This window comes from Sturnus vulgaris, chromosome 16, assembly GCF_052056855.1.
Source record: "Sturnus vulgaris isolate bStuVul1 chromosome 16, bStuVul1.hap1, whole genome shotgun sequence".
Lineage (NCBI taxonomy): Eukaryota > Metazoa > Chordata > Aves > Passeriformes > Sturnidae > Sturnus > Sturnus vulgaris.
The window spans coordinates 4454727-4481328 of NC_142258.1; the positions used below are offsets into that span (position 1 = coordinate 4454727).

At 48.3% G+C, this 26602-nt stretch overlaps 1 protein-coding gene and 1 long non-coding RNA gene across 3 annotated transcripts; both read left to right on the plus strand.

Annotated features, from left to right (window-relative positions):
• Nucleotides 1–9868: 9868 nt before the first annotated feature.
• Nucleotides 9869–13684, plus strand: LOC106849614 (galanin receptor type 1-like). Its single transcript, XM_088174308.1, has one exon. It carries the CDS (start codon nucleotides 9983–9985, stop codon nucleotides 11309–11311), a length of 1329 nt encoding a protein of 442 aa, XP_088030434.1. The 5' UTR covers nucleotides 9869–9982; the 3' UTR covers nucleotides 11312–13684.
• A 5549-nt stretch (nucleotides 13685–19233) lies between these two features.
• On the plus strand, nucleotides 19234–25390 carry LOC148221885 (uncharacterized). Of its 2 annotated transcripts, XR_015807189.1 has the most exons (3): nucleotides 19234–19999; nucleotides 22358–22617; nucleotides 23443–25390. It is a non-coding gene; the product is annotated as an uncharacterized LOC148221885 (long non-coding RNA). The 2 variants fall into 2 exon arrangements; XR_015807188.1 differs by having other exon boundaries at nucleotides 19234–22617.
• The last annotated feature ends 1212 nt before the right edge of the window (nucleotides 25391–26602 follow it).

A 26602-nucleotide genomic window follows, 5' to 3' on the forward strand; every position in this document is an offset into this window, starting at 1 on the left:
CAGTGCTGCAGAAACACCCCACAATTTCATTGTTCCCCAGAAACGAGCACAAAGGACCACAGACAAACAGGGCAAAAACATTTCAAGTACAAACAAATAAAGAGGTGCCACAAAAATCAGGCAGAGACAGAGATTATGCCCTGACTCCTGGACACATCACCCCCAGCTCCTGCCAGCAGCTGATCTCACTCCATTGCCATCTGCACCAAGAGAGCCCAAGCTCTCCTGACACATCCTCAGCTCTGCTGCTGCCTTCAGGGTTTATCTTCTGCCTCCTCCAGCCAAAACACAGTCAAGGGTGAAGGGGCTTGAAGAGCAAGAGAGGTCTGGGAATCTACAGAGCACTGCTGGAAGCAAAACTTCAGAGCTGACTGTTTATAGCTGTTTTGCACAGTTTTATGGGGAATGAGATGCCCTCCAAGTCTGTGACCCTCATCTGTCCCTTGAGGAAAAACGCCAGAAAAAAAATTAAGCCCAGCAATTACAATGGTCAATTAAACTCTCTGGAGCAGGCCTGGCACACCAGACTTGCAGAGAGGCATCATGTGCTGGTATTGAGGGGATCAAAGGGAACAAATTAATCCTTCCAAATTTCAATCAGCCTTCCTGTACACAACCTGGGGGTTGAAACTGGGGGGGAGAACTGATAGAGACAAGCTCCTGCACAGGGTGTTTTTGAAGGGTGGAGCCTTTTGGAGGGGAAGGGGCTGCAGCAGCTGGAGGTGCAGCACTGGAGGATTCCACCAGAATTTCACTGCCCAACCTCAAGGTCAAGCTCCACACTTCTGCTGTGGCCAAGTTCTGCAGGGGATCCAGCTGGAATGTTCCAGGGAACATTGCTGTGGGATGGGATAGGGACCATCCTAGTCAGGATCTGCAGATAAAGCAGCAGTTGCTGCTTGTAAGGCTTACACAAAGCAGGAAGGGATACCTGGGAAACAGAGATGTCTGTCAGGAGGCAAAACTGACACAAGTGATGACATCCTACATGGGCTCTCCCTTTCCCACCAGTTCTCCTCATCCGGACGGGATCTGCAGAGTTCAGAAATGTTCTGGTTCATCCCCAGACCAACAAGGGGAAAGTCAGACTCATAATCCTTCGTGCTTGAGCTGTGCCAGAACCCCAAGGCAGTTTCATGGATCTCCTGTGGAGCATCTGCTGATGCATGAGAGCTGCTCCTCGGTGTCACTGACAGCACCACACACCCCAGCAGCAAACTCCAGCAATTTCCTCACGGGCTGGTGAGCAAACACTCCCTCATCAGTCACAGTCACATCTCACCAGCCCAGCAGCAGCCTGGGGACATGAGGCTGACACTGCTGTGCCAGCCTTAGCAAGCCACAGCTGAATATCAGCCTGGGTCCTGCCTGGGGGCAGGAAAGGTGAGGGAGGGTGTGGGGTAGAAAGGGCAAGAACTTGTTGCCAATGCAGTGACAAAAACTTTCAGGAAAGTTCTAAAAACAAAGAAAGTCACACAGGCTGCATCTGCCCCATATTCACTTTGCAACTTAATACCTTTTCTTTCAATGTGACCACTCCTGTACAAAAACCCCCCAAACCTACCAAATTTGATGCTGGGGGTTTAGCTACTTCCTCAGTGCTAGAAGGCAGCTCTGGTAAAGAAAGACAGGAGGGCAGTTGTTAAATATTTAGCTAAAAATTCCCTTTCTCCTCCCACTTCAATGCCCCCCTGAGCACCTATTAATGACAATAGCTGGGCTGCAGCAGAGATCTTCACTCATACTAAGCAGCTGTGTTGGGGTAGTTCAGTGACCCAGGCCCCTTGTCTATGGCATCTCTAATTTCCCCCATCCCCAAGGGCTGTTTTCCCAGCACAGAAACACCTTCTAGAATGCAGACCTTATCAGCAGTGACTTTCTGCATTGCATCTCTGAGTCCTTATTTAAGAGGCTGCTTATTCAACCCCAGTGTGCTCTCAAACTCCTGAAATGCTCAGCAATCACAGGTGTTTGCTGGCAGGACTGAGGAACATGGAGAGCAAACATTCAGCCTTTTTCTGAAGAGTGTGAGGAAAATAAAACAAGAGGAAAGGAATAGTAGCTCTCAGTTCTGGTGGGGAAGGGGAATTTCTCAGGCTACAGGCAGCCCTAGAATGCAGCTAAAGAGTCTCTGCTGGAAAAGAGAAGGATGTTTCTTTCATTGCAATTAAAGAGAGGTTTGTAAAGCTTCTTAATTTTAACTCACAGCATCTCCATCCAGAGCCAGCTCAGACAGAAAAGCACACCTCCCAGCCCTGATTTTGTATGCATGGTGGCAGGTACCAGCTCCAGACGTGAAAGGCTGGAGAGGGATTATTTTCTGAAAGAAAATAATCTAGAAGTTGAAGAATTGGAAGCTGATGGTATCACTTTATTTGGCAGCTGAGTTATTGTGCATCAATACTGCCTGAGGAAAAGGTGACAGAAATTAGCCTGTTGCCCAGATTTGCTGGCCCTCCAGTCCCACAGTCTGTCCAAGACTCTCTTGCCAAAGCTAGATGCAATTTATCATGTTATTTCTTCAAGCTATATGGACATCAATAGCTAAATCTCTGGTTTTAGCAGAGCACAAGACAGCCTATGGAGATCTGGATGTTTTCTCTGCACCATCACAGACTTCTGGGGTCTTAAGAAGCACTTATAAAGGTCCAAGTAAACTGTAAGAAAAACTATCATAACACCCTTGAGCAGGTGAGGGAACCAAGGCACTTGCAGGAAATGAGAGCAGGAAAGGAAGGAGGGAACCAGATGTTTTTGTCTCCAGCCTGGTGCTCTCAACCTGCAGCTCTTGGCCTGTCCCTGGAGCCTATGGGTAGGTTGGGCTGGGACTTCTCATCATCTTTCAGGTTGCCCCAAGCCTTAATGAGCCAACAGGCCCCGTGATGAATCCCTCCAGGCTGCACAGCTGAGCCAGCCCCTTGTCTCCAGTGGGGCCCAGGGCTGCTGAGCAGCTCGCCAGCCCAAGGAGTTCCCATCCACCTGCACACTGATACCATCACTCTGCTCTCCCATACTAATCAGCATTTTTCTAGCTTGTTTCATGCTCCAGCCCACAAAATGATAAACGAACCACCAACAAACCCTTCATTTTCCTCCTCTTCCTTGATACATCCCTTTTCCAACTGCTGTGTGATCTATGGCAAGAAAATCTTTCTGATTTCAAAAATTGGGAGTAAAAGTGAGATGCAGCTATTTTACCTTGTCACCTCCTCTGCCTTTGCACCGAGCTGCAGCTATTGTCAGCTTTCATTTCCTGAAGTTACTCTGAGCTGTGAACACACACTGGAAGCAGAAAGACAGACGAAGTCAGTGGTGATGAGAGGGCAGTGATTGTACTTCCAGTAAATTGCCTGAGCCTTTCCACATGAGTCACTGCACAGAGGGAGGTGAGGCATTAGGGTGAAAAAAGTTTGCAACTGATCTTGACAAGAGTTTAACAGCCCCTCAAAGCCTCTGTCTGCTTGGTTTTCTTTAGTTGTGGGGATTCCTCCTAAAGGGCTGCTGAAAATAAATAACAGAATATCTTACACTGTCAAAACATTGGAGAACATTCAGAACTAGAATCTCATCTCTCACTGCTTTCAAACTAATCCTCCCTTGAATCCAAAAAGCACAAATCCTAAGAATTTCATTACTGTAATTATAAAATACAGGAAAGCTGATTTTTAAACACATAACACTTGACTGATCACTAAGCCCTTTTTGCAAATGTGCTCAAGTTCTAATTCTTATTGCAACCTGACCTGTAAGGTATCTGCTTTGTGACAGCTACTGGCAAAGTATCACAAAGGCTGAGAGTAAGTTATTTCAGTCAGAAAGACAAACTCCCTCCTATTGTATTCTCTAAAATCTTTATCTCCTCTCTGATACTAGCAGATCTGGGCCCTGAGTGTTTTTTTCTGCAGAGCTTTTCCTTCCTGCCTCTCTGCATTTCGCCTCTGCAAGCCTCTGCAGCTGGGAAAAGGCAAAACAGAGGCAAATTTAAAGCCTTTGTCAGACTTCCCCCAGATGGCAATCAGCTGATGAAACCCAGGAAGATTTGTCATCTAAAAAGCCCTTTATTAGCTTGTTGCACCTGGGTATAGAGCACCACGGAAGATGTATTGATATTCAAATGTGGAGCGTGCAGGTAGAGGGATGGAGGGAGGATTTAACAGCCCCTGCTCACAATGCTGTTTCACCTGGCAGTGCCAGTGGCAAACTGCTTGGAGTCATAACAGGATGAAATGGAGCCTCACATACCTAGGAATCAGACCACCAGATTCCCTCAGCCACCAAATCTGCTTGTTTTGGGCTTTGCTTTCAGACTGGTTCTGTATATTTCTGCCCAGGGTTTGCGGTGCCTGTACTGAGCAAGAGGGTGAGAGCACCACACAAAACATGGGCATGGAGGAAATCCTATTATTGCTTCAGAGGATCCTAGATCCCAGCTCCAGGGAGAGAAGGGTGAATGAATGCAGGCAGTGTTCGAGGGCTGCTTTGCATGTCAGCTGCTTCCTCTGCCAAGTCCTGGCACTCTTAACTTCTCAAAGGCTTGACCTGATGCTCATTATCACTTCAAAATCTTCTCTGTAAGTGTGTGCAGTGATTTAGGTATCCATAGCACTGATTTCTCCTTACAACACTCACTTTGTTACTCATTACACATCCATTCAGGATCCTCCATTTAATGAGAGAGGGTCAAGTTCACTTGTTGTGGCCCAGGGTTTAAACAGGGGCTCTGCAGGAGCATGCTTAGCCCTGCATTCCCAGCCTGCTACTTGCCTGAGCTTGTGCAAAAACCACAAGCAAAGACATCTGAAAGACAGAATTTTCAATCACTCCAACGCCAAAATGGTGTTTCGTTGTTCTTGAGCCGGTGAACATTGTATTAGGCAAATTCTTCTGTGCAAAATTATCTTTTTCTTTCAGCCACTACATTTCCGGAGCACTCAATCTAAAAGGCGTCCAATAAAAAGGAAAGAAGATATGGAATTTGGCACATATCTCTTTATGAAAACAGGCCAGTGAATATTCTCAGGCATAAAAATGCACACATTATCCATTAAAAATCCTCCAAAGGACACTGGAGATAGTTTAAATGTTTCATTCTTTGATTGAGGGAAGACTAGTGGGAGAACAAAGATTTTCACTCTCATAGAAGTAATTACAAACAACAAACATCAATTCCCAGATGTTTTTTATTTGCTTCGCTATTTTATTTTCAAAGAATCTGAAGTGCACTTGGCATCTCCTTTGTATTGCCTTCGATTGTGAGCAGCGTCGGCCTCTTATCTCCTCCTGGATTCACAGCAGCATCAAAGTGCTGACATCTGTGAATGTCACACGGGAACTGTGATGAGGACCTGGACCGCGGGGCCAGAAACAGCTCGAGTCGTCCCCAAAACTGCGGCCGGGGATGGAGCAGTCACCAGCAGAGGGAGCGGCAAAGCCGGCTCAGACATCCCCGGGCTGATGGCACAGAGGATTTGGGGAGTTTTATTGCTGGGTTAGAGATTTATAAGAAAATGTCCTAGAGAAGGCTAGATTTTTTTTTTTTTAATCCAATGTGAGTTAACGGTGATGTTGTTACTCTCTCCTGATGGCAAGAGAGCCAGGTTTCAGTATTACTTGTGGTTATGTCAGTGTTAGAAATGCTCACACATAACTTCCCTACAGGCTGGGAGGGGGAAGGAGCGTGCACAGATGTGAGGGCTGGGGAAGTTCCCTCACCCCGATGTCCTCCTGTGTCCATGCCACCAGTCAAAAAGCGTGAGGCAGAAGGGACGAGTGGCAATGAAGGTGAGTTTTATCCAGTGCTTTCCTAGGGCAGTCTAAACAGCACCTCCCAGCAAAATCAAGTGGTAAACAATTTCACCAGTGCCAATGCTCACCCCTAACACCCTGGAATGTGCTCCTAGCTCACCTAACACAAGCAGCACCAATCTGGCAATCTGTCCCAGTAGCACCAATCCAGCCCTGCTTGACTGAAACAAGCCCTAATTTTGTTTCACCTCTGTGAAGTGGGCAAACCCCATAACATCTACCTGCCGGGCAAGCACAGGAGGAGAGAACAGCTATTTCCTCACACCAGGCCTTTCCCTCAAACTGTACCAGCTGAGACACATCAGACATGTCAGGATGTGCACTGGGAGAAAGCCAAGAGAGCCCAGAGCCCTTTGGTCAGGTGCCAGCCATCACACAGAGGTCAGGGATAAAGATGCACTGGGGACCACACAGGGCTGTGTATCCCCCAAATCCTGGCAGGGAGCTTGGGTAGTGGGAGTAAAACTTAGAGTAGGGAGAGCACATGAGTACTGCAAGTAGATGCACAACTGGAGGATTTGCCTTAGCTTCACACTCTCAAGGTCCAGCGCAAGCTGGAAAATCCTCAGGGTTTCCTGAATTTGCACCCATTGTTGGGACAGGCAGAGCATCACTGTGGCTCTGTGTGACACTCAGCTCCTGCTGCAGTGGGAGCAGGGAGTTGTGCTGAGGCAGCAAAGCTAAATTTACCCTGGCCTGGGACTCTGATGCACAGTGGGCAGGGCAGGTTTAGGCACATGTAGCTGGCATGGGAGATGTGAGGGTTTTTGAGATTCTGGCAAAGCCCCAAAGTGGCTGACTCACTCCTCTCAGGTCAGTTATTCACAGCTGTAACTCCAGTGAGACCACTGGGTTATTTCTGATGTGCTTTGCTCTATGATCACATTGCCCTTGCTGCTGAAGGATGGCTCCTGTCTCCAGTGGACTTTATTTAGCTTCCACTTCAAAGCTATTCCATGAGAGGCAAACCAAAGTGGAAAGGTTATGGCATTTCTTTTATTTGGAGATTCCCCATCTTGAGTTATCTGGTGACTTTGAACTTGTTAGAATCAATGAACTCGTTGTAATCAATGCCCTGTGCTCTCTGTCAGCTGCACAGAGTGAATGGATTCGTCATTTGCTGCTAGAGATGACTTGGCACTTGTGAGTTGTGTCAATGGATGCAAAAGCAGATTCATTCTAATTATATCGAACCATTGATTAACTTAGTAATTTAGTCTTGAAGTCCTAAAAGTTCCTCAGCAGTAAATCATGTGAGTTACAAATAAAGTGCACCGAGGAGAAAAAAAGAAGTTAAATGTATTTGTTAGCTTGAATATTTGGAAGGCAACTACCTGAACAAAACAAGCCCTGGCATATTTCTGCATTCTCTTCTCTTGTATTCTGTTAATACCCTACTAAAAATGTTGACTTAAACACCCCCATCCTGTGCTTTCTGTGTGTAATGGCAGGTCTGCTGTAGGGAGGCTGGCAGAGGCTGGCAAGGGCTCGGGTGAGTGGAGATTTCCAATTGCCAGCTCCAAGACTGGTCTCTGTAGTTACCTCATTGCAACAGATCTATTTGCTTATGGAGCAGCTGTGAAACTGCAGCAGAATTTAGGTATCCATGGGAGTATCCATGCATTTCACTGTTTGGAATAACATGTACCTTGTGCTCTGGGCAACACTCTGCAATTAGTTTGTGGAACTTGTTTGTCTCTGAAGACCTATAAATACACATACACAAAACTGTAGGAGAATGAGCAGTTACATGCTTAGAGCAAATGCATTCTCATGCAGGAGAGGTTTGCAGGCTGATCACATTCGCCTGGCACCCCCCCCACCCCCTCGCAGTGTAGCTCCACCATTGATCTTTCTTTCATTTCACGTAAGGCTGACCAAAAATATTTACTTTATTCTTTCACATGCATAGAATTAAAAGGATGGGGAATTTCCCAGTGAAATCAAGGGCATTCACCATTCAGTGACAAACAGCCTCCACTGGGCTGCATTTGTCACTTTGCTCTCCGTCGGAGAAGGCAAAGAAAGAATAAAAACTAAACATTTCAAGCAGAGGCATTAATTCCTGGCATCAAACGTTTTCCCCTGTGATACACTGGCATCCTCTGAGCACCTCCAGTCAAAAGTTCCATTTTACAAACCAACCTTGCTCCCCAAATGAGCACTTCAACTTTTCAAGAGACTTTCCCCATAAACGTTCCTTTTCCCCATTCCTTTCATTTAATAGAAAACACCAGACGTTGGGTTTCTTTGTGCAGCGCTCCTCGTTCGGGTGAGCTCCCATCACACCTGTGGTGGTGTTAACCCTTAGCGTGCCAGGATCCATCAGAAACTCAGGACGGTGGGGGATGCTAGAGTAGAAGTGGAACTTCCCGGGCTCCTCTCTGCTCTGCTACAGCTGAACCCAGAGACCCCAGGAGAGGATGAGGAGCAGGCGATCGTCAGGAATAGCCCAGGACTGCCCGGTCCGTGCCCGGTCCCTGCCCGGCCCGGGCGGAGCTGTCCCTTCAGCACCACGGCCGGGCCGGGCTCTTGGCTCCAGGAGGGAGGGGCGGCTGGCACGGTTCGGCTCGGCTCAGTCTATCCCGGGCCAGGCCGGGCAGGAGCTCGGCTCAGCTCGGGCCAGCTTGGCCCATCCCGGTCCGGGTCTCCCTGTGGAATGGCGGGAGGCTCCTTTACGGGGGGACAATGGGGTGGGTGTGTGTTCTTGGGGTGCGAAGGGGCTGCGAGGCTGGAGCCGCACCTGCGTGTGCGGGGAGATGTGCAGGGGAAGGGTCTGGGGGTGCAAAGCGTGCGGGGGTGAGGAGGGAGCGGGGCTGTGGATGCTCAGGGTCCCTGCGGGGGTGCATCGCACCTGTAGGAAGGTGCGCGCAGCCGAGTGTGTGTGCAAAGGGAGTGTGCACAGAGTCTACAGACGTCTACAGAGTCTACAGAGTGTGCGGGTCTACAGACGTGCTGCGGGGTGTGTGTAGGGTCTGTCGGGTCCGCGTGTGTGCGTGAGCGGGGGTCTCAGGACAGGACTCTGTGTGTGTGGTTTTGTACCTGTGCGGGGCGTGCAAGGTGTGTGAGCTGTGTACGGGGTGTGCGGGGCTGTGTGCGGGGTGTGCAGTGTGTGCAGTGTGTGCGGGGCTGTGTGCGGGGTGTGCAGGGCTGTGTGCGGGGTGTGCGGGGTGTGCAGTGTGTGCAGGGCTGTGTGCGGGGTGTGCAGGGCTGTGTGCGGGGTGTGCGGGACTGTGTGCGGGGTGTGCAGGGCTGTGTGCGGGGCTGTGTGCGGGGCTGTGTGCGGGGTGTGCAGTGTGTGCAGTGTGTGCGAGGCTGTGTGCGGGGCCGTGTGCGGGGCTGTGTGCGGGGTGTGCGGGGTGCTCAGCGTGTGCGCGCCGCGGGGTGTGCGCGGGGCTGGCGGTGCGGTGGGTGCGTGGGTGCGAGCACGCGCGTGTGGCAGCGGGTCGGGCGCTGCCGCCGCGCACACGCACGGACACACGGACACGGGGACAAGCGGACACGGGGACACGCGGACACACGCGCACATCCACGGCAGAGCTGCCGGCGGGAGGAGCCCGGCCGGCGCTGCCCGCCCTCCGCCCGGTGAGTGCCGCCGCGCAGCGGGACCGCGGGAGAGACGGGGAACCGGGGGGAAGCGGGGGGAAGCGGGGGAAACCGGGGGAAACCGGAGGGATCGGGGGCCTGGAGGCAGCCCGGTACAGGGGTCCGGCAGCGCGACGGCGGGACACGCAACTTTCCGGGGAAGGAGAGAGTGAGGGACTGAGGGAGCGGGGGAGTGGCTGCGGATCGAGGCCGGGGATGCTCTTCGGGGTGCGGGAGGACCGGGGCTCCTTTCCTGTCCTCCCAATGGAGACGCCGTCTCTCCGCGGCCGGGCAGGGGCTCCCGCCGGTCCCGCCGCTGCTGCCGGACCGGTGCCGGTGCTGGTGTCGGTGCCGCGATGCCCAGCCCGGCCGCCCCGCGCTACGGCTGCTTCTCAACTAAGTTGCGGATAAGGCACTGCTGGCCCGGCAGTTCCCCGTGAACGGCGATCGCTGCCCCGAGCCCCCGCTGACCCCCCTTCTCCACACCCTCTCTTGCAGGCAGGGCTGATCCCAGCTCGCCATGTCCGGAGCACTGAAAGCAGCGCAGAAGGCTCTGCCCCGTTAGCCCAGGTTGCCCGGGGGGGACTCAGCCATGGATTCGTTTCCCCTAGAACCCAGGGCTCCCCCTGACCTTCTGCAGCTCTGGCAGGACGAAAACCAGACCCAAGGAGGGCTCTGGAATGGCAGCCAGGAGCTGGGTTGGGAAGAGCTGGAGAAGATGCTCTTCCTCTTTGCAAAGGAGCCTGTCACCATCAGCCTCACAGTGATGTACTTGGTGTCCTTTGTGGTGGGCTTCGTGGGCAACATCATGTCCATCAGGGTGCTGACCCGCAAGCGCCGCAGCCGGGTGTCCAGCCTGAGCGCCACCCGCAGCCTCCTCATCAACCTGGCCGTGTGTGACCTCATGGTGGTGTGCATCTGCATGCCCATCACCGTGGGCAACCTCATCTACAAAGCCTGGGTGTACGGGGACTTCCTGTGCCGGGCAGTGCCCTTCATCCAGGCTGTTTCTGTCTCTGCCAGCGTGCTCAGCCTGACCGTCATCAGCGTGAACCGGTACTACAGCGTGCACAACCCGCTCAACGCCCGCTCCTTCTTCACCCAGAAGAGGATCCTCAGCACCATCCTGGTGGTGTGGTTGCTGTCCTCAGGGATATGCATGCCCCTCATCTTCATGAACAAACGGGATGAGATCGGGGTGGTGGAGGGCTTGCCCCTGGCGGTTTCCATCTGCAGGGAGATTTGGCCTCAGGAGAGGCTCAAGCAAGCCTACAACTTCCTGCTCTTCTGTGCCCTGTACTGCCTGCCCGTGCTGTTCAACATGGTGATCTGTTTCCTGACGGTGCGCCGGCTGTGGAGCCGCAGCAGCCAGCTGAAGGACAGCTCTGTCCTGAACCGATCCCTGCCCGCCTCCAGGCTGAAGATCCGCAGGAAGGTGGCACAGATGGTGGTGGCCCTGGTCCTGCTCTTCGCCATCTCTTGGCTGCCCGTCTACCTGATGGACATCTGGATTGATTTCAACATCCCCAAATCTTTGCAGGATGTGACTCCTTCTCCTTGGATCCTGCAGCTCAGACCTTTTGCCCAGTGGCTTGGCCTCACCAATTCCAGCCTCAACCCTATTTGCTATTGCTTCGTCGGGAACCTCTACAGATCGGCCAAGGAAATGAAGAGCAAATACCACCAAAGGATGGTCTCTCTCTTTAACTTCTCTCTGACTGAAGGGACAGCTCATTCCTCAGTCCCAGAGCTGCTCACTTACCGGAGTGCAGTGGAGCCTGCAAGGAAAGGATCCCCCACCACCCCCTCCATGGACAGGAGATGTCAGGGAAGTCATGGCCATAAGAACAAGTGTGGACACTTGAACTCCTGCCAGCATCCACCTCTGAATACCGTCTCCAGTGAGAACACTTCCTTGTAATTCTGCTCAGGAAGTGCCAGCCATACCCTCATCTGCATTTAAGGACTCTAGAGATCTATCTGAACCCAGTATTTAATGATGGAAAAGAGCTTTCTTCTAATAACTCTCGATACCAGTTCAGAAATGCTGTGACAGGGAAAGAAACAGGTAATGAGATAAAAAGATGATGCATTTTAACTCAGATGAAATTTTAAGACAAACTATTTTTGCTGGGGACAACTGGATGTGCAGCCCGTTGCCCAGTCAACAGTCACATAATTAGACAGATCAAGTTCCCAACGAGTGAGCTCTCCCTGCAGCTCCATCCCTGAATGCAGAGATGCTGTTTGGATACAGCAACGATTTGACTGCTTGCTGCTGCTCACACTTGCCAATGAAGAGCAGTGATAAGAGGCACTCTGTGCTCCAAATCCATCAGTTGTAGTTGCAAGCAGTGAAGAAAAGCTGGAAAGAGCATCATAAAAAGTGATAGTAAATGGAGAATTTCACACACTTTGCCACTTGCTGTTTCGTTGTCTGCTTGTCCTGTTTCACTCCTCCACGCAAATAAATTCTCCTTATGTAAAGAGACCATGCCAGAAGTACTAAAGCAACCATCACCACTCCACATTTGGGAATTCAGAAGGGATAATGTGGCCTCAGAGGTGATGTAGGAAATGAAACAGGAAAAAATATTTGGGGGTATCTACTCTCTTTCTTACAGCAGTCCTCCTGTGTGTGGAGTGGAATGAATTGGGCATCTATTAACATGATTTGCACTTGAAAAACCAGCCTAGTTCAGCTGTGTCTGTACCACACAAAGTCGATGGCATGTGAAAATAAAAATAGAAAGTGGTTTATAGCTAATAAAATCAGAAACAACTAATGCAATGCTGTTTGTCTGGAAAGGAGCGAATCAAAGTGCTTGCTTTTCCTGAGCATCACAAGTAGGTTAAAACCTATTTCGTCCATCTTCTCCTTTACAGGAGACTTTGATAAATAAATTGTATACTTTTATTCTGTTAGCATTGAAAGACTTCAGTAAAGCTTGAGCATTCTGTTGTTCTGAGCACTGGATCTGATGCACAAAGGAGACCTTTCTCTCCAAGATCTAAGTGAAAACACATCAGAGCAGGCCACAGGTAGGAGGCAAAAAATGTACAATAAAGATCCAAAAGGCTGGAATGATACCAGAGATGAGCCCCTTCCCTGCCCGATGCCAGGGGAGAGGGGATGTGCAACATCTCCTGGTGCCAGAAGAGCCCATGCCCAGCTACTTGTGCTCCAGAACCTGGCACAGCAGGTTTGTCCTCCTAGCAAAGCCCAGACTGAACACAGCAGTGTCCCTGCAAGAGGATTTTGAATCTAAAGGATTCTGGGGGCTTTTTTTTATTATTACTGAACAAGAGAAAGATGTTTAAGGAAATCCAAGTTTCATATAATATCCTGCTTGCCTTCCAGGGGACCTTTTGTTGGCATAAAAAATAGAGACAAGAAAATAGCCATTCAACCTAACCCTTGTAATGATCACTCAATAGCATTTCATGTTAACAATGATCTGCCTGGGAAGTGAAAGACTCCTCCTTACCAGGCAGTGCCATCCACAATTTGTATTCTCTTTATATGAACGAACAAGACATTACAACTAACCAGATTTATGGCTTTTATGTGTGCTAAAATTCTCAGAGATGAGAACATCTGCATTTTTGCAGGTGATATAGGAGTGTACCTACTGCCTGATCTTTTAGTAACTGTGGAGAAAAGCCTGCAGAGATTTTATTTTCTCTTTCAAGGTGTATTTTTAGGGCTGGCAAAATGTGTCAGACTGAGGAGTATCAAAAGCTCACTCTGAATGCCCACTGATTCCATGTCTGTAAAAAGATGTTCTCTATCCCCAGACCAAATGCAACACAATATTGTAACCCCTACTGCCCTGACCTGTGTATTTAATCCTGCCCTGAATAAACTACAATGAAAGGACCACGGAGGTGCCAGACCAGCTCCATTCCCAGTGGTGGCCTGGCTCTGAAAAAGGACAGGATCAAGTGATGCAGTCAAAGATGCAAGATATCCATATTTTAAAATATCCCAGAGAAGAATTATTTTCTCTGAATTCATGAGCTGATGCCAGGGTCCTGCCTGGAAGTCTCTATACCCTCCACAGAGGCAGAAATACCAGGGACTGTGTTCTCCTGAGTGTACCTGGGCCTTCCCCTCCTGATGCAGGTGCCTGTGCCTTCCTCCAGCCCCACAGCACTCCTGACCACTGAGATTCACAGTGGCAAAAGTCACTTCTACTAGGCAAGGTTATTTTCTCTTCACACTTCTAAATGTATTTTCCAGTTTTGTTCAGTGTCCCTGTTTTCCTATAATAAAGTGGAATTGCTCACTTAACTCCTCTTTGTCTCCTTGGTTGTTTCTCTATCCCCCACACTCAAAGCACTTCAGTGCCTCTACAGTGAAATCTCCCCCTGCTTTTCCCTGTTATCACTCTCTACCTGTGAATTCCCCTCACTCTAATGACCCATTCATGTCTTCACTCCCCTGATGAAAAATCCCTTTGTGCCCTGCTATCTGAGTGGCTCCTTTTGTGCTGCAGACACCTGTTTGCTGCTCAGAACGCTGATTTATTTTGCAGGGCTTTACCCAGTGGCTGCCAGGTAGTAATGGATTTCGGTCACTCTCACCCAAGGGTAAATGAGAAGCAGTGACGTCAATGTGGAAGCCACACAGCATCCTGTGAGCTGCCCAGGCTCTGGCAGTGATTTTATTAACCTGAACAGGTCTGTGGAACTCAGCAGTGCCTGGCTGACTCATCCTGGATCCCAGAGAGGTGAAACCTCAGCACTCAGGAAGGTGGCTGCTTCCCTCTCCTACCTGATAAAAGATCTCTTTGTATTTAGAGCTGACAAGACATCTGAGTGTCCTTCAGGCCGCACAAGGTCCTCGTTTCAGATGGCAGGTGCTTTGGTGGGCATTCAGGACACTCCTGGTCCTTCAAGGAATAGGGAGCAGGCACAGCCCTGGCTGGTGAACATGGTTGGTTTCCTCACAGGAGCTCCAGCCCAATGTCTCACCCTCGGTGTGTGGTTGAGGAAATGGGTTTCTCTCTAAATGTGCCCAGGCAGACTGGAAATGTGAATTTTCAGTGTCTCAAGGACAATGTTTTCCCACAGCAGTGCTGCTAATGCATCTCAGTCCCACTCTTCCCCCATGGGTCTTTCTTCTTTGCTTTGCTGCTTAAATCAATACAGGCATTTTACCACGTTATCGAAATAGGATGTTTAGAACAGCCTTTCTTAGAGTCACTGAATCATTCAGGTTGGAAAGGACCTGTAGGATCATTGAGTCCAACCATTAACCCAGCCCTGCCAAGCCCCCACCAAACCATGCTCCCAAGTGCCCACATCTTTTAAATTCCTGCAGGGATGGGGACTCCACCACTGTCCTGGGCAGCTGTGCCAATGCTTGAATCCATATGCTGTGGTAAGGACTTACAGGCAGCTGCTGCTCAGTAACCCTCTCAGGCATATTCCAGGATCTGTTCTCATGCTGTCAGTACTGCCTCAAAGATATGACAGGTTTATTTTCTGGGAACCACCAGGGAGATGGAAAAGAGACAATCTTTCATACCAGGTATCATTGAGGTACGTACAATCATGACTGCTACATAGCCTTCGTATGGAGATTGATGAATCACTGTTCCTTATAACAAAATACTCAGGGGAAGCCAGTGAAAGGATTGTACAGGATGTGAGAGGGCAAGCAGCTCCTCTTCTCACACCATGGCAGCTGCTGGGCTCACAGGCAGAGGAAGTAGTGAGGGCTGAAATCAATAAAAAGTGTCCAAGAGGAGAGGACCCTTCACAGCAGAAAAGACCATCAGCAGCTCTTTAAAACAATGATGAAACTTCTGACCTAGAATACATTGGGTATAGAACCTGTAACTTCCACTCTTGCTCTTTCCCAGGATGTGCTACCAGCCATCATTGGGAGCTGGCTGCTGGGCTGAGCATTGTTTGATCTATTCACTACCCTTGTTTTTACATCCCTGTGAAAAATCCTTACACATTAAAGAGCAAAGCAAGAGCAGAGGATGATTTCAGACCTGGAATCATTTGATCAGTGGTAGAACTTTGCAAGGCACGGTCACCTGGAGGTAGGGCACGTTAATGCTGACACTGCACAGGCTGAGAAATGCTCACTCAGGAACTTCCAGAGCAAGAGCTGAGGAGCCCCAGGGGATGGTGCATGGTGCTCACTCCAGTGCAACACAACAGAACCAACAGATCCACCCCTCTTCTAACATTCATCAGCCCTCTCAAGGGATCAGCACTTTCGCTGCCACATCCCAGGAAGAAGAATGCCCTCGAAAGGGAAACTCCTACCTGCTGGTATTTTACACATTATTCTTACAGATGCCGGCATTCAAAATAGGGTGGAAGCTGGCTGGCAAGTTATCCACAACACCAGCAGCCCCAGCATAATTCCTCCTGCACTTCCTTCACCACAGCACATCCCACACTCAACAGCACCTGAGCTCTTCTGATGTGAAATGTCTAAAAGAACAGGGAGCGTGCAGGACTTGCCAGGGTTCCCAGTGTTTTGTGATGCCCTTGCAAAGAATGAAGGAAGTATCACTATGAATCTTCTAGGAAAAAACAGTGCACCTCAGTTTACATTTTTTATTATATTTGTCATGGAAATAAATCACTGGCAGCTGCTAGAAGAGCAAATAAAAGAGCAGCTATGAGCAGGTACAACCAAAGAGATTGGTGGAGTCTGGGAAACTCAGCCTCCAGGAAAGTGCTGCTTGCCTGGCACGTCTAGGGATCAAAAAAGACTTGCCCAAAATTTCAGGGGATGAATGACTACTGCTTAGGTCAGCCCAGGGGCACAGGAACTGCAGTAGTTGCTTTCTCTGCCTGCTAAACATCTTTAGGCCAAGCTCTCAGACTCAGAACTGACACAAGGCAGCTGCAAAGTCAACGCAGCCTCGTTGGTGACTGCCACCCCCAGGCTCCTCTGCCAGACCCTGAAGGAGGCTCCTGCTGCCCTGATCTGGGGACTTTTTCCTCCTTCACTTGAAACAACCAGGAAATATTTTAAAATATTTCAGCAGAAATGATGGATGCAGCACTTCCAGAGAACTTTTTTCCAAGTGAGGGATCTACACCAGAGTGTTCCTGTTTGGTGGTTTTTTTGCTGATTGCAAGACACCCCCAGAAGAAATCAATGCCTGGAGTGCACTGGTGAGGAGCTGGCTCAGGACAGCCCGAGCAGGGGACACTGATTACCCTGTGATTATCCTCACCCCATGGGGAGAAAGGGAAGTCTCATGGAGCTGCAATGTGACCTTTGATTTTAAACATTTTCTACGCTCAACCTTTTCCTTCTCAACTCATTGCACTCTAATACAACTGGTTTATGTTGCACACTGGGGGCGGAGTGGGTGAATTATCCAAGGATAATTTATTTTAAAAAATACATATGAAGTATTTCTGCACCTGAAAGATCCGGGAATTAACAGCTTGTCCCCACATGCCCTACCCTTGTCTCTGTGAGGTTTTATGGCCCTGAGGAGCATAAAATACTGTGTGCACTGTAGGATAAAACCACCAAACCTAAATCATTCCCTTACCTGGCAGGCATTTCCCATCCACAGTCCTCTGCCAGGTGCTCTGGGGCCAAACTGCAGAGCAGTGAGCAGTGGCCTCCCCCTGCCCCTGCCAGGGGTGGCTGTTCTGTGGCTGGCCAAGCACCTCCAAATAAAAGCACCAGCATCCCCGGGTGTGCAGGCTGCTGCCCTAGGTTCTGCAGAGTCTCTGCCTCTCTTAATTTTCCACTTGAGGTGTTTTCAGTCAATCCCCGCTTTCCTGTCCTCAGCCATTCACCACAAGAATGGAGCTGCTGCATTAAAGGGCTTTATGAATGAGTCTTTAGGCAGATGTATCCCATTACTCAGTGCTCACAAGTCATGAGCTGCTATTTCTTAGTGTGAGGAAGGAAAATGTGGCAAAACATTCAGGAAATAAGCTAAAAGATAAAAGGGGAAGGAGAGAAAGTCCAGACAGTGAAATAAAACCATCTTAAGGCAATTACTGGGGGAGAAATAGATCTGCCAAGGATATTAAAGCTCTCATCCACCTGCTAATCTCCTCTGATAAAGGTCTCACTGGCTAAACTAATAACACTATTAAATCTGCTGTAATCAGTACCAGAGGCAGCCCAAGGATCTCACAAAGTCACATGCCTGCAGGGAGACCTTTTCCAGCATGACTGGGCACAACCAGCAGCAGGTAAGTGGCACCTGCACCTGAGCTGCAGCATTCATTGCTGAGGGACTGTGACTCAGTCACCTCCTCAGTTGCCTCCCTCAGCTCAGAACTGAACCTGGAATTCCTCAGGCTGCATCCAGCCCTTCTGCTTTGTCAGATTGATCTTCTGGGCTCTGGTATCACCGGAGCACACAAGTTCCTGCGCTGCCTCTCGGTACACACTGGTGTTTGGAGTGGGTTGACTCACAAAACTTCCACGAAGATGGGATGTTCTCCTGCAGGAGCAGACAACCCAACACAGCCCCTGGCAGAAATGCATCAAGGAAAGGATACGAAATGGCAAAACTTTCCAAAATTCTCCTCCTAAATCCTCATGGCAGGGGCAAGGCTGCGCTCTGCTCCTCTGTGAGTGGAGGGGAAACAGACGGTGGGGGACAGGACAGGACAACCAGCCCTGCAAGGTCCTCGTGGTGAGCTGGAGCATCAGGGATGAGGAGCAGAGGAGCATCCACACAGCAACACGAGACTGTGATCAAGAGTTTGTGAAAAGCATTTTTGATGTCACGCTTCCAGCGCGGCTCTGACTGCTCCTCTGTGGCAGGGGAGTGTGCCCAGGCTCCTTGCTCCCCAAAAACATGAAGATCCTGCTTCTGTTTCATTCCCTCTCCATCTCTGTTGGCTTCAGCAGAGTTTATTCTGATTCATACCCGCAGGAGATTAGAGTGAAGCACACAGTGAATGAAATACTGCCAAGGTGAGACTGCTGTCACATCAGCTGCTGTAATTCCATAGCCTTAATGGATCTATTCCTAATTTACAAGTGAGAGCTGGACCTGGCACCACAGGCTGAGTAAAAAGGTGTCATTTTTATACAGTCAAATTTATATCTGAAATAAATACCACATTAGATCTTTCCAAGAGGTTTGGGCTGCAATGTATTCTTTTCTCTCCTCGCAGAAAGGTGAAATTCTTGCTAATGCTTTCATTACCCTCAGGTCTTGAGGGGATATATTTTGGCCATCTGCTTGCTCCACACAGGTTGTCAAGGGCCAAAATGGGCAACTGTGTCCTCCAGCAATTTGGTGTGAGAGATTTTAAGCCCCTTCCTTGAGGCTGTCTTTTGCAGGGAATGACACAGTCCTGATGATGTGCAGCTCCTTACAGCAAAAATTCCGATAATGAAGAATAAATATTTTCCCATCTGTATGGGCTTTTCTTGTAGACTTCAGAAATAAGGAATGCATACATATGAATATACTTCCAATTACAATGTAAGCACATCAAGTTTAGAACACTGTGGTCCCTCCAAAATTATTGGTGAATATCTGCGTGATCACAGGCTGTGAATGGAAATTCATGGCTTAACCAAGCCCGTGTCACACAGCACCAACTGTGTGGATTCCAATGGATCTACAGACACACATCCTGGAAAGGAAAACACCTACAGCAGCCACGTTTCTGCATCTGCAAGCACAGCGTGGGAAGACTGAGTAGGATGGGAAAATCTTTGTTCTCAAATAACAAAATGCTCTTTTTGATCTCATCTCCTTAATTCTCTTCCTGAAGTCCAGGCATGACAGCCCAGAAGCCAGAAAGCTGCCAAATTTGTCATGGAAACAGCAAAGCTTTTCTGCAAGGCTCAATGCCAGAACTGGAAGCCAGAACTCCTAGAAACAGCAAACAACTCTTTCCCAGTCTCTTGCTTCATCAAGCAAGAAGCAAAACTTGGGAAAAGGAGGGGAGCAGTGATGGATGTGGGGGTCTGAAAGTGGTAATGGAGCAGCTCCCCTTCCTCCATACCTGCTGCCAGGGGAAGCCAAGGAGGCACTGCTGGGACATGTGGAAATCTCCTCACTCCAGGCTGGATTGGCTGCAAAGGTAAAACACAACCAGACAGCAAGACCTTAAATTTCTTATCTGCAGACTTGAAGCTGCCTGCTCTTGTAGCACAGAAATAAGGGCCATGACCCATGGACTCCTCTCATGCTGGCAATTAGAAGTGACTGGAGGAAATTCTCAGGGCATGGCACTTTGTGATGAAGGTGTGTATCTTGCCCCGTGGGAGCAGAGATGAGCAGTGCTGGTGGGAGAACTGAGAACGAGTGGGAAAGAGAAAAGCAGTGTTTCATTTGTGCTGATAAGCTTCAGCATGTTTGGTCCAGCAGCCTTTGCCCATGGGAAATGTTTTGATAGATTATTGTTGTGCAGTTTGTTTGGGCTTTTTTTCCCCCAAGTCCTTTTCTCAACTGTGAGAAAAGCTAGGAATTGCAATTTTTGTTCCTTGGCATGCTGTGCTGGATAAGAGGACTCTACAAACAAAGTGGTGAGATGACGGAGTGCAGCCCTAAACCAAGAGCTGGATACAGACAGACTCGAAAACAACAAAAAGATTGTGAAGTAACAAGACGGTACCTAAACTAAATAACCACAGGTGAGCACTTCTGCTAGGAGGAGCTGCCAAAGAACCTAACAACCAACACAGGGACTACACAAATTTGTCTTATTTTATATGTCTCACCTCTTACTATGGGATGGTCTGCTGTCCACACAGGGGATGGGGAGGACAACTGCCCCTGCCAGTCCCTGCTGTCCTTTCCATTGCCTCTCAAATGGGAAACGGTCCCCATGCCTCCCTTGTTCCCTCAGTCCTGCCATCCTTGAGGAGGTGCCAGGATTCTGGTGCCACAAGCTCCACAGCCCATGGCTTCTGTCCAGGAAAGAAGGGGCTGGAGCCACACAGGCTCCATTGCATGGACTGGACCTTCCAAGGGAATGAGATCTGCATGGATTTGAAAGCATGGCTATTTAATTGGTCCTTTCTTTGCTCCTATTTTTATTGCTAGCCATTTAAATTATACAAATGAGGTTTTCTCTTGTTTCGTCCCCAGAGAGCCAATGAATTAAACAAAACATTAAAATATAATCACGGAAACTCTCTCATATATATTTATAATGTCAGAATTGCTGGCATTAATGCAGAAGTGGTTTCTTCATGCTTATCTCTTCTCACTGTTTCTATATCCAAAATATACAGCACACAAAAGATAAACACATTAAACTGCCCAGCCATTAACACATCTGCCATCCAGAAACAAATGCAAGGAACAAATTTACAAGGAAAAGCCAGTGAAGGAGACAAACACAATTACAGTGATGTGTCTCCACCATTGTCTGATCATTAAGGATGATGATAAGAGAAGTGTCATTCCAAAGACTCTGGTATTTGGGAGCTGTCTCCAACGTGAAAAGTACCGAGAAGAGAAAAAGAGCGAGGTGGAAAACCCACAGTGACCCAGGGCAAATGGGCTGGTTTGGTACCTGTGCACGAACCCCCCAGAAATACCGGGGGACCACTGGTACAGAAGGCAGGACTTAGACCATATTTTCAATAGTTACATCCAAAATACTTCCCATTTTAGAGAGAATCAAGACACCAAGGACAGCCCTCAACCACATATTACAGGAGAGGGGTGTGGGAAAGGGTGAAGGTGCTCAGAGCTTCTCAGCACCAGCAGACAGAAGAGCCACCACCTGCTGCAGCCCCTCTGTCACTCTCGAGCTCCTGAAGAAATGCTCAGCCCCATCTCAGACAGTTTGGTGTTGCTTTCCCAGACCAAGTTCTGCCCTGGAAAGGTGCCACAGTCTGGATGCCTCCCCAAGGGCTGTGAGGTGGTGGCAGAGGGTGTCACAGTCACCAGCAGCCGTGGATTCCGTGGGGTCTCCATCGAAGTGATCACTAAAGTGATGGAAATCAATCTCTGCTTTGCTCGAGCCTCACTCCCTTCTCATATTCCTCTTGCCTGACTGTTTTTCCAGGGGAGGGATTACTGCAGCTTTATCCCAGGCTGGGAAGAGTCCAGCCTGGTGTATCTAATCAAGGAGCCAGGCCCTTCCTTGTACTCCAAGCACCAAAACACAGACACAAACCCTCTGGCACGCACTGCTCAGCTGGGCATCCTTGCATCCCCAGGGGCAGCCCCAAAACTGTACAGCCCCTGGAATTTTAAGGCAGGAGCTGCTCTCCAGCACACTAGCACAATAATCTGCCTTATTAAGGATCTCTCAGCCTCCAGATCCCATTTTGGACTGATGCTTTACTCCTGTTTGTAGGTAGCCAATGTCTGCTTGATTTGTGAGTACCCCTGAACCGCTCACAAATTCAATCAAGTGCCCTTGCGGGAATCACTCCCACAGTCACACCAAACCCGAGGGAGGTTGCAAGGAATGACCAGCCACAAAAAGCTGACCTTCTGCATCAATAACTGGTGCTGCTAAAGCTGCCTCCTCAGACATTAGTAAGATTGACTGCTGTTCCCCAAGAGATGCATTGATGCCAAGTGCACCTTGAGTGTGTATTAGCACTAAGTTACTGTTGGTACCTCTTAGCTTCTTCCATCAAAAAGCAATCACCCTCCTCCCTTTCCCCATGGCAACCAGGGTTTAGTAATCACCTCATCACCTATTCCAAACTGAGGCTGTAATACATGTTCTTAAAGACTGAAAGCTCCAGTCTTTATTAAATTGTAAGTATTTGTTACTCAGACAAAGCATCTTCCAGGCTGCTTGTAGATAAATGTTCCCTCCTCTGGTTTGAAGTATGGTGGGATGAGAAGGGCAGAGAAAGTAAATATTTAAACAGCCTGCAAAAGGAAAGCCATGCTTTGAGACACAGGAAACCAAATGTTCCACAGGTGAAACTTCCAAGAAAAACGCAAAGGACCAGGAATGAGGTATTGTGTTTTACCCACAGGGGACACTTCTCTCATATCTCTTTTTCTGGCTTTTGCAGACAAGTTGACAGCCTGAATTATCAAAGCATTTGTGCTACACAGGAGGGAATCTCATTTGGGGGCTGGTGCAGCAGAAGACATCTAAGATGGAAATGGAGCTCACCATTTATTCCTTTGCTGCCAGCTCTGGTTACTAGAAATGAGTTTCTAAAACCTCCAGCCTGGCCAGGGACAGAACCATCAGTGGATCTCTCACTTGCAAATGTGCTGCTAAGGGGGTAGAAAATAAAGAGCAAAGATTCTCAAGACCTGACCGAAGGTACTGAGCATTCACTCCTAGCATTTCTTATCCAGAACCACTTGTTTCACAGGCGTTTTCCAACAGTAGATTCTGTCCCAATAAAAAATCTGACCACTGAATTTTACTCAAAAAACTTGAAAAGCCAGGGAAATTACGTAAATTCAAAAATGAATGATCACAGTTTGGGCTTTTTTTTCCTGAAGATTTGTACAGTATAAATTATGCTAATTAGATGAAAATAGGGGAAAATTACATGTTTTCTGTGACAATATCCAAAGCCTGGGGGAAAAACTCTTTGTAGTGGTGGAAGGAAGGAATTCTGCTGGATCCCAAGACGTGCAGTGATTGAAGTAAATTTAAAACACCTCCGACAATAAACTGCTCATGTAAATGTGCTACTTGGTGGCACCATCTACTGGGTGTCACAGAAACAACTGAGACACAGAAAAATTGGAGTCAGAGCCATGTGCTGTGTCCAGCAGACAGACAGAGGGCAGAGCAAGGTCAGGGAGTGACATGGGACTGTCAGGGTGTAGGATGTGCTAAAGCACCTGCAAAACGCAGAAGAGCTCCTGGCTCCATCTCACAGTCTTCCCTACCAGGTGAGGGACTGTTTTCCCCAGGCTCTCTTTTCCTGTAGTTTTCAAAGAAAATAGCAAAGTGGGGTACCTGTATTGTCATTCTGGGGAGAACACATGAATCCCATGCTAGAGTTCGACTAGGAAATTCGATGTGCACATTTCTCCTCCCTTTTCCAAGACATATAAACCTAAGAGAACTTCCAAAGAGAAACATTAACTAACTGGTTTTGAACTCTCTCTCTTCCATTCTCTTTCAAAACAGAGAGGGCAGGATGTGGAGCTAACTCAGAAAGGTTTGAATCCAAGCCTGCACAATGCCTCCACAAAGAATGAAGGTACTTCACAGAAATCTCTGCCAGACTCGCCCTCAGCTGATGGTGACTCATCCCCGTGCTCTTTGTGGCCCATCTTGGGCACACATGAAAGCACCCAGCCCCTCCACCATGCCAGGGCTTGGCCTCCCATGCCCTGCTGCCCCACAGCCCCAAGGTCAGCTTGGATTTCCAATAAGCTCCTCCCAAGCACTCACGGAGTTCACCTCTGCTCTCTTTAAAGCACCTTCCATGAACAGGAACAGACCTCACAGCATCCACATGAAGAATTCACGTTCTTAATGTTTCCCTTCCAATTTTCATAGATTATATAAAGATTTCCCAAACACTCACACACAGAATTACATGCTGTGCTAGTCACTGAGTAAGATAAAGTCAGGAGCAATTGTAAGACGATGCCAATTTGGCACGGCCCTCTATTAAATTGCTTAACACTAATCCAAGTTTTTCACAAGACTGTTTTCAGATAAGTGCCCAAAACACATGATTACCTGGATCCATCACAGATTCTGCAGCTCTTGGAGAAATAATGCAGTTCTCCATAACACAGCTGTCCCAGAGACCCTTAAGATGATATTAAATTAATAGAAGTCATGCTTTTTCCTGTGTCTACTGCTAGAGTGTGATATCTCATTAGACCTACTGAAATGTCCCAGGTTTTGTTGACAGCTGAGTGTGTTACTGTGCACTAGAGACACTCCAGTTACCCAAGAGTGGGTTCTGGAACATCTGAAATGGTGGTTCATTGGATTTTGTCTTGTTGCAGCTCTGTAGGAAGCAGCCCAGGATTCCTAGCCCTTACCTGAATTGCACCATTCCGTAAGCAAACCCATTTAAAGAGTAATGACAAATTAAAAACCAGCTTGAAAACAACCCAGCATTAAAATTATTTGCTCTCTGGACTCTATAAAGACCATTTAATGTAATTCCCTTGCTTCCGTAACATAGCCCAGACAGAGCAAATTGAGAGCTTTGGTTTTTTTCGGATGCAGCTTTGAAGCCTGGCTGATGGCTCAGCACAATCGGAGCCCTGCATCCCACGCCTGCTCACATCAAGACTTCAATACCATGTCTCAAGGACACAAAAAGGGGACTTCCACAGGGAATTGTGATGTAACAGAATATATAAAAGAATAGAGGCTGTTGATTGTCTTTATGATGACCTGGTGAGATACTGGAATCTTCATTCCGTATCAATGGAACTTAAATTATTTATAGATGAGCTCCTTCAACCACCAATTCTTGTGAGGCGTGAGGGAATTCTAAATTTCACCACATTTCCCAGCTGGAGATAAAAACAATCTGGAAAAGATTTTCTGATGACTTCATGGTGATTTGGAGCTGTAGTTTCTTCCTCATGCACCGGTTTGGTGTCAGTCACAGGTCAGAGACACGGATATTGTTACTTACATCAACTTTCACTTATGGTGAGAAAGGCCTTATCTCTGCTCTGACCAAGACTCCTCTGACACATGAGCTTTTAAAGGAAACAGCAAAACTGGATTTTGATGACCTTTAATCTTGAACAGTAATTTTTATAAAAAGCATATAGTTAATGGTTCTATATTTTCTCCAGCCATTGATGATGACAGTGTTTTGTGATGATTTATTTCTATTTTTAAGCCCATCAGAAGGATATTATTTGGGACAATTTGTGTATCTGCTACAGTGCTTTGATACTTTGTTCTTAAGATAAATAGATAGGGGTAAGCTGAGCTCCACAGAGCTGCATTTCACAAACTAGGGGAGTAAGAAAAAACAACTTGTGAGAACACTTGCTGAAAATGCTGTTTATCAGTTGCTGTAGAAGCACGACAGAACATGGTTTAGTAATACATACTTTATAATACCAATCGATAAAGTCATTGAAATATTGAAGGCATTTCTTTCATGTTTTTCTTTTCATTAGAAAATTCATATTAGACATTAGACACATTCTTTCAAAACACTTGAGAGTTGCAGCTTTTTAAAAAATGATACAAAACCTTTTCCCTCTCCTGTCTTATCTCAGCCCCTTTGTACATCTCAGGGTTCTGAGAGCATAGAGCACTTAGAAGCCATTAGTCACCTATTGGCATATTTAGGAGGCTGATAGCTTTGAAAATCTGATCCTTGTGAGCTCAAAGTGCTTGGTCACATCGGGTGCAATGCCACACCAGATTACTTGGCAGCACAAATAAAAAGTGACAGAAGGATGTGGACACAATTTCCTGTCCTTGCTGCTGAACCAGCCGTGGTGCTCAATACCATGACAATGCTGGCTGAAGTCAGAGTTGGGCAGACTGGCCCCTGAGATGGCAAAACACCCAGCCTGGGTGTCTGCCTCTCCAGGAGCATCCTCCAGACACAGGCAGGATGCTTGTGATAGGATTCTTTAGGACAGGACTTTCTCTCCTAAGTCAGTTCCTGGCTACAAAAAGCACCAAGTCATTGCCCAGGCACGGCGTGTTTGTTCTCCTCAGTTTCCAAGTGCTGTTTTAAGGCTGCCCCTCACAGCAGCAGGAACTCTCCTCTGACAGTGGCTTTCCAAGTCTCCCTTTCTCAGTGAAACCTAGTGATGGTGAGAAATGCCAAATGCCCATGCCAGAAGTTGCTGGAGTGCTGCTCATCCCCTGTCTGCAGGGCATGTGGCAAGCGAGAGCTGGCACACTGTAAATCAGATGCTCTGGAGGCTTTGCTCACCTGGGATTCTTCAGCTCCATCTCTGCCTTCTGCCTTCTCACCCTTCTCCACCAATTGGCATTTCTCCATCATCAGCCACCTCTCATAGCCATGAGAAAGAGAGAGAGGGGGAGAGAGAGACGGAGAATCCACGATGGATCTGGCTTCCCAGCTGATGTTATTTGGCTTCAGGTAGGCAGGGTTTGCTCTGGGCTCGGGTCTATCTGGGTCAGTAGTGTCGTTGTTCCCTTATTATTTGACAAACCCCCAGCCTTGTCCTGTCCATCACCAGCATCTCCCGAGCAGGGCAGCAGCAGTGAGATGTGCTCCCAGCCAGCTGGGAACAAGGCAGAGATCTTCTTCTTCAGAGCTCCAGCAGCAGCTCCAAATCCACAAAGCACTTGGACAGCAGGAGCAAGCTGTTCTCTG

What these genes read in the sequence shown, in the direction of transcription:
- LOC106849614 (XM_088174308.1), top strand. Translation starts at nt 9,983, where the DNA reads ATGGATTCGTTTCCCCTAGAACCCAGGGCTCCCCCTGACCTTCTGCAG.